General features: G+C 48.5%; 1 protein-coding gene across 1 annotated transcript in view; it reads right to left on the reverse strand.

Moving 5' to 3' along the window:
* Positions 1-2593: 2593 nt before the first annotated feature.
* Positions 2594-11999, reverse strand: part of LOC119375343 (serpin B4) — a 25627-nt gene continuing 16221 nt past the window's right edge. The window contains exons 3-7 of the mRNA XM_037645521.1: positions 10114-10267; positions 9761-9942; positions 7271-7537; positions 6317-6556; positions 2594-2900 (exon numbers count right to left, since the gene is read on the reverse strand). Coding sequence (XP_037501449.1) covers positions 2594-2900; positions 6317-6556; positions 7271-7537; positions 9761-9942; positions 10114-10267 — 1150 coding nt within the window. The remainder of the gene's footprint in view (positions 2901-6316; positions 6557-7270; positions 7538-9760; positions 9943-10113; positions 10268-11999) is intronic.

Consider the following 11999-nt stretch of genomic DNA (forward strand, 5'->3'; position numbering starts at 1 on the left):
CGTCACCACGGCGCAAATGCCGGTGCTGATGGTACTGTGGGGAAGCAAACTGGAGGAATAAATTTATGCCGTAGGTCGTTTCCGATAATTATTCGTATTAAAACTTGTTCCGCATTCGCTCGGAGAGAGAATAAACTTTATGTGGAAACAGCGAGCGACCGTGGCCGGCTTCTCCACCCTGTAGTGGCTGGTTAGCTGGGGACATAACCAACGTGTTTTTCTTGTAGAGTCTAGCTTCTTTGCAACAAGGGTTTCTGTGTGGAGAAGACCGCTTTACTTTTCAACGCAGGAGCTGTTTACGCTCTTTGTTCAGCCAGTTCGCGTGACCAGACACTGAGCTGCGCCTAGCGCCTGCAACGCAATAACTGGGCCGGCTACTTCATCTTAGGACTGACTGTAAATACAGTTTGCTCTCGGTGACGAACATTCGAGAAATGAGGATAGTTATAGTACATATTAGAGCGCAGCTCTTAGGCGTCCGTTCCTGCGTTGAGCGGCGTCGCCGTCGGCGGCCTAGCCGATAGACATGAAAAAATAAAATGAGAAAGAAACACTCAGCAATGGGATTTGGAACCGGGCTCTCTACGTGGCAGTCGAGTATTCTACCAGAGCCACGCTGGTGCTTGAATCTCATTCGCAAAAAGACCCTATACAGACGTCATGTCAGGCAAGAAATCGCGTTTCCTATGTAATATAGTGTGGCAAAAGTGTAAAATAACAATCAGTCATCACACAATGGTAATTGCGCAGCGAGTGTGGTTTAATGCTCCCCACGCACTACAAAATGCTCAGCCATAATTTTTCATCATCATCATCATCATCAGCCACATGAAGCATCACCAAAGTGCACACAATGCCTTACAGATGTGTAGCGGGTACCTCGCTTAGCGGCAGAAAGACGAATAATGGCGTATATAGTGGGTGCTGTCCTACTTCACAAAAATTATTATTTATGGCGTAGTCGATACCTTGCGGAAAGCCATGACTTCAGACACAGTTGGCCTTGACCCAACACGAAGCTGTGCTCAGAATTCGCATTAGGCAGTATTGTAACTGTGGCTAAATTTGTGGCCATCACACCCATTGAGGTTGCCAGCACACCCATTGCGGTTGACACGAAGGATGTGCAATGTAGGCGTTTCTTCGATGCGTGTGCCTTTGAAAAAAAAAGAGAAGCACAGAACAGATAAACGGAAGAGAAAAGAGAGAAAGAAACAGAAAGATAAAGAAATAGAGTGAGAGAGAAAAGGGGAGTAACAACAGGAACAGAGACAGAGAGAGAGAGTGGAGCTTGCTAATTAGCATCATTCTAATCAGGATCATGCTAATTAAGACCTTGCCAATTAAGTCCTTGCTAATAACACAATGCTAAATAAAGCCTTGCTAGTAATCTAGGTCGACAACATGCTCCGCTGTTACTTCTGTCTTGCACTACTATATTTGCAAGCTGCCCACATATTTTTTTTTTCTTATAGACCAAAAACGTCGCTTGCAGGGAGTCCGCGCGCGGTACAGACGCGTGCGATACAGATCAGGTGTCCGCGCAAATGCGAGACAGTTAAGGAGCCCGCATTCTATCCCACTCCACACAACACGCACGCGCTGCAACCAGCCCAGCGCGACTATATGTCGAAATAGGTAATGTATTTCCAGACCATTGGAGCAAAGCACATTTTCAATCGCAACACGCAGATTCCTGGACTTGTAAGTTAAGTATTTGGGTAATCTTACGGCTCAGTTTGAACGTGAAATGCTAAAAAACCTGCGTCGCAGGTATGTAAAGCCTCTGTGCAGAGAGAGTGCGTGCTTTCAAAGCAGACTTCTTGAAGATTAACTTGCCGTTGTGCGTGACACTGGTGCATTTCGGCCTCTTTGTATGGAATTGTGCAGACGATTTAACACACTTCCTTTAGATTATAGGCATGACCATTGGAGTTAATTAGCAGATATTCACAGGAAATAACTGTGTGCGTACACAGTTGCATTAGTTATATAAGGCGTAGCGCAACCAGATAATAAAAAAAATGTCAATAACATGTCTTTATAGAGCACTTCGTGTCGCTCGCGCTAAATACGAACTATGCAGCCGATGTTTATTTATTTATTTATTTATTTATTTACTTATTTATTTATTTATGAAGACCTCACAGGCCCACGAAGAGGCATAGCATGAGGTGGACATATGGTACAATTTCATACATAATATATCGCATGCATACGAGCATTAAAAAAATTGCCACAGAACGAAGAAACTTGCATAAGACAAAAGATTGCTCGGGTGATTGTGGCCAGCAAGAGCATCCCGCGTGAGTACGCCATCATCGGTGCAATTTCGTGCGATTAGTTTGCGTTGCACATTGCTGAGCGTTTTGCGCAAACGAAAATAAGCGGACGACACGAATAACCGTGTGATAGTTCGACAGACTATTATTCTGAAAAGAGCAATTAATATAGCTGTAAAGCACCGGAATATACCTAAAAAGAGAACCGTGAAATATTTGTGAAAGTAGCGGCATACGATGATGCTTGCATACGCACAGAGGCGATATATTGTACACGTGCACATATACTATTCCGTTTCTCGGGCCCGGAGTTACGCGATGGTGGTGACAGAGCCGAGAAGGAGCACCAGGTCGGGTTTCTTGTTGAGCACGAGGAACATGAAGGGCCGGTCTACGGCTATCTTCCTGGCGACAGCAGGTCCTGGTGCGGACAGGCCGGTCTGCGGGACCGCGGGTCGAGCCCCGGCCTGGCTCACGTGGACGGTGGCCACGTGACGGACGCTGGACACCTGGACGCCCTTGTCGGTGGCCGGAGTGAGCCGGTCCAGTTGCGCCTCTGCCGTGAATGCCTCGCGAACTCCCAACGAGGGAAGGAACTGAGTGAGGTCGGTAACCTGCCTGCGGAAATCGTGCCGCGTGGAACGTCAGGCAACGGACAGCGTGTCACGACGAAGACAGAGACTGTAAACGCGACGTTGCCGCGGCATTCAGATGTACTGTTCGAAGTGGGCTCCTGCAGCGATAACTGAAAGCCGCACAATCGAATCGCTAACAAAAGTCACGCGATCTCTTACGCATTCGCATAGGACGACTCGAAGGTGAAAGTGATCTTTTAAAGCGATAGCGTTAAAACGCTTGTTTCGCAGAATTTCCGGCGTCGGTGTCGGTATTGTTGGTTGTGAGCGAAAAAGCAGCGCCTTGTCCGTGACCGAAAAATCGAGAAAGATGCAAATAAAATAAATAATAAAAGTCTTTCGGTTTGAGTCAGAATGGAACCCGGACCGTCTGCGTGGCAAGCAGGTGTTCTACCACAGAGCGACGCTATTTCTTAAAACTGCTTCGAAAAAACAAAAAAAAAACACTTTATGAATGTCATGTAGTGGAAGTAGTCTCCTTAATGCATTTAATATTGTGTGGCAGAAGCTTAGAATGGCTCCAGGCGTCCAAACATGGGAATTGCGCAACGAGTGGGTGTTTTAAAGACCCTCCCATTACAAAGCGCTGAGAGATATTTAATCATCATCAGCAGCAAAAGCATCAACGAAGTGAACAGCTGCGTAGGTTCGCGTGTTGCTTTATGGACGCGTAGTGGGCCCTTCGCTGATTCGCAAAAGGAAGAATTATGGCGTAGTGGGCACTTAACAACTGTACTTGCAGTAGGCATTCTAGTATACTTTGAAACGGCCAATGTTACGCGCACAGTCGTTCGCTTCCTTACGGCACAGTTTAGGCATGCACCGAGAACCAAGCCCGGCTAGCAGTTGAGAAGGCGATGCGCACGGGGCCCAATTACGCCACCGCGTTCTACTCCTCAAGGCGAAGCCCAAGCGCCCTCCAAGTTTTTTATTCTTTTTCCTCCCAGCCGATTGTACTGTTGCCACGCAACAGGACGCCTGGAGGGGGTTGAGAAAGTTGAGCCCCTCCCCCCCCCCCCCAAATTTTTCGATTTTGCATGTGTGTACATACGCGCACACATACAAGGGCACGCACGAACATACATAAACCATGGTTGAAACCCCCACCTCGAAAAAAATTCTGGCCATGTTACTTTTGAAGGAGTACTGACAACTTTTTTCGAAGGCGAGTTTACTCTGCCATACAAATCTGGTGTATACAGAGACAGATCTGAGCAAGTGTGAAGCTCCGCAAATGCTGATATTTTATTTTGATATTAAAGTCAATTTTCCCATGGCGCACCTACAGACGTCGACAATACCTTGACGTCAGGCAACAATACAAACTCTGGTGATTTCGAGCAGCAGTCTGGCTAGTTGTAATGACGTCAGGTGCCAAAGCTTCCACGATGGCCGCTTGTGCGTTACGAAAACATTCAAAATGGCAGCTTGTGCGTCACAAACGGAGCCACGTTGCGGAGCGGCCATGGAAACGTCACGATATCTTGTGTGAGCACGTGATGAGAAGCTCATACCGTGTCGTGACGTCAGTGTACAGTAGGAAGCGAAACTAGCTTACAAAAACATACTGTAATTACTTTTTCACGGTGCACTCACGCATAGCAGTACATTTCCTATGCTCATGAGGGCTTGGCCTTTCATTTGACGCAAGAAAGCGACAACGGATGTTTTTCGGGTCATGGACGTAGGAGTTTCTCGTTGCTAATATTTATCGCGCTTTGTCAGCGATCAGGTCGAAGCCCCACCATTGTTTTCAGTGGCGACGAATGATGGGCGCAAAGATTACCGTGGTGTAAGGTATATACCGTATTTATGGTGTAAAGCGACTCAGGCTATGAGAGACGCCGTAGCGGAGGGCTACGGGAGTTCGAGGGGTCAGTATTAGCCCTGTATAACTGTTCTACGTGGAACTTCGCTCCGCTACGCTACGTGCGTCAACGAACTCCCCTCTCTATGTAGCGCACGCCAATGGCGCCCGCCTTCTCCCCTCACCTTTAGCTCTCGCGTGTGACAGCAACGGCGGCATCCGCCTCTTTCATTTTCCTGTGCTGCCCTTTGCCGTTTTGGTAGGGGCCGAGACAACCGGTATTGCCAGAAGCAAAGCCTTCGAGATGAAGGGATGTTTCGCGAGTTTTCCCCTAGGGAAAGGGCGCATGCGCCGGGGCATCGTGAAAAAGGCGGATTCAAAATATACGCTGCTGGGTACAGGCTTCTGATACAAGATCGGTTTTCGGCTTACACACTATGCGCCCACTTTCGATGGGAACGAAATGCAAGAAGACCGGCACACTTAAAGATATATGTGCACTTTAAGGAACCGCCTGTGGTCAAAATTAACCCGAAGTTTCCACAACGAGAGATTAATAGTAGAGATAATAGAGATTATTTAGTAGAGCGTTTTAGTCTGTCCAGTATTCCGGTATGCGCAAAATGATTTGCGTATAGCGGAACACCGGGTGTGAACTGCACACTCGCGCGCCCGAAATACATGGCCGCCCCGCCGAAAGCGGTTGCCGTCCACGTCGAATCTATCAAGTGGCTGTCGTGCGCTCTGTAGCTCGTTAGCTCCGAACTGATGCTTTTATTTGCTTTAGATTCACGGGTCCTTAAGGGCCATGGCGGCTAAATGCAGTTGGCAAGCGCAGGGGTGTTCATGACGTTAAATGCTCAAGCAGAAACTTACCTCTGGCGGTTCGATGCGTCACATTACGTACATTACAAGTACTCCAAGTAATCGCCGAATAAACATGAATTCACTGCTCCAGCTCATATTATTGCACGTCTTGACGGCATCGGCACGCGATAATGTGCATGCTGCTTAACTGCTACATCCAATACATATCCGCTCGATAATACCTACACTGCACTTCATTAATCCTTTCGCATTTCATGCATAGAGATACATGCATATGCGTTCGGATGCGTGCAGCATTTACGATATAAGAATAGTGAAGAAGCGGCGACGTGTTTTTTTTTTTTTTTCGTTTCGTGCTCCCAACGCTCACACAGCGCCAACAAGCTTAGGGCGACCGAACAGCCGGCTCCCTCGGCGTACACACATTCCCCATAGTTCTCCGCGCACCCGCGGGACGCTCTGGAATTGCTTGAAAAATGTATATTGTGGTTGCATGCCGCGTCACAAGATGTCGATACCATTGTCCGGTAACCCGGTAGTCCGTAAACCACTTTGCGTATATTGGAATACCGCACTAACTAAAAACCCTGGCCAATTTTGGCAAGTAAATCCCCAGGAATGGTTAATTCAGAGCAATACTGGAATTCTTCCACGATGCAAGTTCTTTCCGTCTAGCAAACGTTTATCACTTTTTCGCACTAACGCACTAAACGCGCTAAATGCGTAGTTGCGCACTAAATGCGTAATTGGAATTTGGCACGTGCCTGATGCAAAACTTTGGCAGCGACAGCTCGACCTCGCCGGTGTCCCGCAGTCGGTCGATGGAGCGCAGCACGAGGGGTGCGCTGAACTTCTCCTCGAGGCTGGCGAGACCGCCCGGACCCGTGGGCAGGAGAATGACCAGGCAGTTGTGCGGATTCTCGTACGGCACTTCGACCAGCGTCGCCTCCAGCTCGGCGCATTCGGCCGTGCGGAACGGAGCCGTGCAACGCATCGTGGGAACCCTGCGCGTAGAAAGCCTTGTGAGAAGTGCGGTATTTAGAACATTTTATTAAGGCGAAAGCCTTGGGTGCCTCATCAAACGGGAAAATGGACCGTCGGCATCAACACGAAGTGATGGAAAAGGTCGTCGTCATGTATAAAGTTAGGCGACGTGTTTGTTCCGAGCCACCCAGGAATTGCGTACATACGTATCCATACTTTATGAGCCAATCGGAGTGCGTAACAAGGTAAATTCGACAACGTGGCGTTGGCAGACCTCTGGAAGATGCACTCCAGGGGTCTCAAACGCGCGGCCCGCACAAGACTGTATTAGTCCCGTATTATTTCATTTCTTTTTCTGAATAAGTACGTTCATGAGCTACACAAACGTGACTGCAGCCTCAAGTACTTTTTTTTTCATGAGGCACGCCATGCGATCACGTGTCGGCGTACCAGAATCAGCGTACAAATTTCTGTCATTCTGCCAGATCAGTATCAACCTGTTTCCCGCAACCTGGCTTCGAATCCCCTGCGAAAATGACCCATATATGAGATATGGGAAAGGACTTCTTCCAGAAGGCAAACGTTGATATTTTGTTCAACAGCCCCCTCCCGCCGCTCAAGCCTTCTTCACCATTCCGCCACTGGTGACTGCGGCCAGCTGAAGTGAGCTTGAGACTAGTGGTATATGTATAGATGGATAGTGAGTACACGCGTTGCGTTATACTCATAGTCACCTGGTCTCGCTGGTCATTTCACCCGGCATCCGATGGAAGATGCCCTTGGAGACAGCGAATCGCTTCTTCCAGCGTCCTTCCAGTCGCAGTGACGTCAGCAGTACCAGGAGCGTGTCGGGTCCCACGGAGCCGGGAGGGAACACATGTTCCCTGGGTACCGAGAACGAGCTGATGGCCCTGGCCAGTGCGTCCATGGTGAGCCGGTTCTGGCCACTGCTGTTGCGGAAGTCGCGCCGGTCCATGAAGTAGCACATGGTGTCCTGCAGCCTGCGATACGGTGCACGCGACGATATATCGCGTGCGCAGCAGATTTCATCACAAGCTTTACTTTAAGGACACATGTTCTCGAAAAAAGCATAACTCTAGAGATGCCCACTTGCAGAAATAAATAAATAAATAAATAAATAAATAAATAAATAAATAAATAAATAAATAAATAAATAAATAATAAATAGTAATAATAATAATAATAATAATAATAATAATAATAATAATAATAATAATAATAATAATAATAACAATAATAATAATAATAATAATAATAAAAGTAAAGGGTAACGAAGTGTCAGATAAAAGTTTGATTGCGTGTCTAAAGTCTGCTGTCAATTTCGCGGCATTCTTTTTTAAGCATCAAATATTTTCATCATAAAAGAGGATGGGCGTGCAAACACTAACCCAAAATACGGGGGCGTAGCCTCGGAGGGGGGCGGGTCAACCAACTTTTATGTAGGCTCGTGCATGTGCTTCTTAGGGGGGAGGCGGTGTTGACACCTTCTTCCCCTCCCCGGCTACGTCAATGACAGACAAAGAGAACGAGAGAACACAAGCACCGACGATCAACTGAAAGGGCGCCCAGCTGTGGAAAAAGTTGTTAGTCGGCGCTCGTGTTGTTTCCTTCTCTTGTTGTTCTGTGTCTGTGTTTGCATGCACTCTGTCATGATGAATACTTTTACCAACTAGATCAAGTTTTTTGTAGAATGCGTTGCGGAAAGAACGTGCAACGACAGGAAAGAACTTTGCACTCTTTCTGTCTACAGTGAAACCTCGGTGATACGATCACAGCTCATACGAATCTCGGGGTGATACGAATTTTTCGTTGGTCCCGGCCAAGGCCCATCGGCCTGCAATGTAATGAAGTACGGTTCTTGCGAACCGATTTTCACCCAGCGACGTTTGATACGAACGTACGCTACCGCCCAGGCACGAAGAGGTACTGTCTGCGCTGTCGCGGAAGACGCGCCAAGCACGTGCGAGCGCGGGAACGCAAGCGTGGGCATGCGCGCCGCACCGCCAAATCGTCGGAATCACGGTGCAAGAAAAACACTTTTCTTATGGTCAGAATAAACTTTCAGAGACGCGTCACGACCTCCGACATTGTGTGCGCGAATCTTCGAGGCTCTTGTGTGCCTCCGTGTGCCTTCGCGTTTAGATTACAGAAGACATTAGCGCCATGCGTTTTTTTTTTCGAACGCGTCGACGCGGGCTGCTGTCGTTGTATTGTGTTTACACGTGCCTCCTCGTGCAACAGACATCCCACGAGAAGTGGACGAGGACCGAAAGAAGGCGGGGACGGTTTTGGCGAAAGAGTCGGGCCTCACAACGTCAACATTCGCGACCGTTGAGGTCGCACTTGTGCGGGCACAGCCATAAATCTCCCAAAAAACATCCCTGACACCTCTGCGATAACAAAATCATAACGCAAGATCGTGGTCCTGTAATTTTGTAGCCTTTATCCATCGCGTCAAGGCGCTTCGTTTCTTACGTTCGCTGCACAACTCCAATGTCCTGCAAGAAAGCATACTAAAATTTGGAAGGGGCTACTCCTGTCGCGTGCCACAACGCACCTGTTTCATTAATTAAATACGCGCGTATATTTACGAGTGCTGGTATGATTGTCGACATCTAAAAAGTTTACTGACAATTATTCAAGGTTCTTCCTGACGTTGCTGCGGCCCTGAAAAACAATAAATTAAAATGTACGCCAGCTTTCCTTTGTCGCGTGCTAATTTTCCATGCTTTCTCGTGATACGAATTTCGGATGATACGAAGATTTTTGGTGGTCCCGTGAGATTCGTATCACCGAGGTTTCACTGTACTTTGTTTTTTTCCTGTGTTTGTACGTACTTTCTCACCCAGCAAGAAGTTCTAGATGAAGTTTCTGTCGTTATAAGTACTCCAGCAAAAAAAAAAAAAAAATGGATCACACAAGAGGACTAGTGACAAAAGGCCAAGACAAAGCACTTCGTGCCTACTGCTTGTGTCCTTGTCTTCGGCGCTAAGATAACGCAAGCTACCATAACCGTGTACTACTACGACATACATTCCTCAGGAGCGGCGCCACAAGACCACAACCAAAGGTTCCCTGCCTTCTAGCCCCCTTAATGAACTCATACTTCGAGGGTGCCACCCCAGTAAGGAAATCGGGGCGCTGCCCCTGACATTCATCCTACACGCTGACGCACATCTGCAACGATGTAGCTTGGCACGCACCTGTAGTAGTCCTTGTGTACGGGTATCGACTCATCGAAGAACATCGCCATGAGACAGGTGATCCTGAGTCCCATGCGGCGCATCTTGGCGCGCTCGAACTCCCGGAACAGGTCGGACGCCATCTGCTCGAACCGGTCGGCCGTCCCCGAGGTGTCCCACTCCATGTGCAGGGCCTTGGCTATCTGCTCGAAAACAATGCGTCTAGTTACCTACCTTTGTTTTTGTTAAAATTCTGAACAATTGGATGTTGACTGCATGAAAACAGAGCATAAGAGCATTAATGAAGCAAAAAATTATTCTCATGGGGAGAGCCTTAGTCGAGGGCCCCACTGTCATTAGCCACCCGTTCACACCTGGTCGATAAGCGCTTGCTGGTCGGCCAGGTCAGAGGTGGACAGTCCTGCCTCCCACTGCTCCAACGTGTGTGTTGTTGCCATTTCTTTGTCTTTCAGGTATGGCGGATGCTTCGAACAGCCCCTGGTAACGGTGCACAGTGGAACACTTCCTCTGCATCAAGGGCAGGAACCTCGATAGCACGTCGGGAACATGGTCTGTAATATTTTGTAGCGTTAGCTACACTTGCCTAGCCGGAGCCGATTTCGCGTGGAGCGTCATGAGCCATGCTGCGCATGCGCGAGGATCACTGATGTCACACAGCTTGGTCACCGGAGCTGGCATCTGACGCGCTCTCCGACACCGCCGCGCGCGGCTCGCCTGCGGGTTCAGGAGGAGTGGCGTCGTAGCCGCGGTAGACAAACTGGCGCCGGCGCGCGCGCAGACTCCGCCACCGCCGGTCTGCGCTTTCCAGAGTGACGTCGTAGCCTTGGCAGACGTATTGGCGCCAGCGCGCGCGCAGCTATTCGCCTTTGCTGTGCAGTCGCCGCCTGACACTGTGCTGGAGCCGCTTGATAGCGCCTCGACTGGCGTTTGCAGGTGGATACGCCATGGAGAAGGAGAGCGCAAATGCTGCTCAACGGAGCAGAAGAGCCGAGAAGCTTATCTCATCGGATCCCGAAGTAGTTGCCTGGCAATTAGCGGTTCAGCGTACGAAGAATGAACAGAAGAAGGCTAATAATCCTAGACAATCTGGAAAGCTAAGAATAATCAGCTGAAGCTTTGCTAACGCTGCGTATATCCTGGCATAGCCGAGCTAAGCCACTGTAAATTTTTTAAGTGGGATGAACCACGCTTTGACATTTTTGTCCGATCGATGGTCTCCTCTCCTGTTAGATGTTTGAATGAAAATAGTGTTGCCACGAAGAGCACTTTTCGTACTCATTGCATGCACGTTGGTCATTAAAGGGACACTAAAGGCAAATATTAGGTCGACGTTCATTGTTGAAATAGCGGTCCAGAAACCTCGTAGTGCTACTTTTTGCCAAGGAAGTGCTTATTTTGAAATAAAATCACGTTTTAGTGGTCCGCATCGCGTTAGCGCACTTCAAATCACCCGCCTGAAAGCGCTATTTCGCACGTCACTGTTGCCGTGCCCAACGTTGCCCGCCTTTACTGCGCGGCGGCGTGCACTGGCGGCGTGCACCATTCGGGCATCCGGCAACATCACATGCATGCGGCGTTCTGTCGAACTTTCTGTCAGAGCAACTTTCACGAGCGTGAAAAAAACATGCGGCAGTACGCGATACCGAAACTACCGCTGAGACGCGACCGGGTGAGCGAAGCAGGGCGCCGGGCGAAGCGCAGTTCGGCGAAACGGAACTTTGGACCCACGCGCGCCGTTCCCCATGGCAACGCCAAAGAGGTTATTTTTTCCACAAATCAAACAGAAACGAACAAGAAGCATTTGTTACGTCTCTTGATTGCACGGAAAGTTCTTTTTCATTGCAGCTAGTTTGATTACTAGTGATTAATTGTATTCAGACTCTCCCACGTCTCGGGATCACTTCCAAAATGTCCCACACGTGGCGCTCATCGCGTGATACGTTTAGCCTAATTTCTCGGTAAGTAGGGCACTGCTCTTGATAATACTGCCGTTTTAGACGTTGTCATACATTGAGCTTTCACTCTGACATAAATTGTTGTTTGCCTTTAGTGTCCCTTTAAAGGAATTCGGAAAATATGCAGCGGACACGTTTTAGCACAGAGTCAGCCATTAAAGAAACTTGAAAGTGTCCGCACAGATTGGCGTATATTACGTGGGGACTCGTAGATCCAAATTGTAAGTACTGTGACCAAAATATTTCGGCCAGTCAAAATCATGTGCTGTGGGGATGTGAAAAAA

This window comes from Rhipicephalus sanguineus, chromosome 11 (assembly GCF_013339695.2).
Source record: "Rhipicephalus sanguineus isolate Rsan-2018 chromosome 11, BIME_Rsan_1.4, whole genome shotgun sequence".
NCBI lineage: Eukaryota > Metazoa > Arthropoda > Arachnida > Ixodida > Ixodidae > Rhipicephalus > Rhipicephalus sanguineus.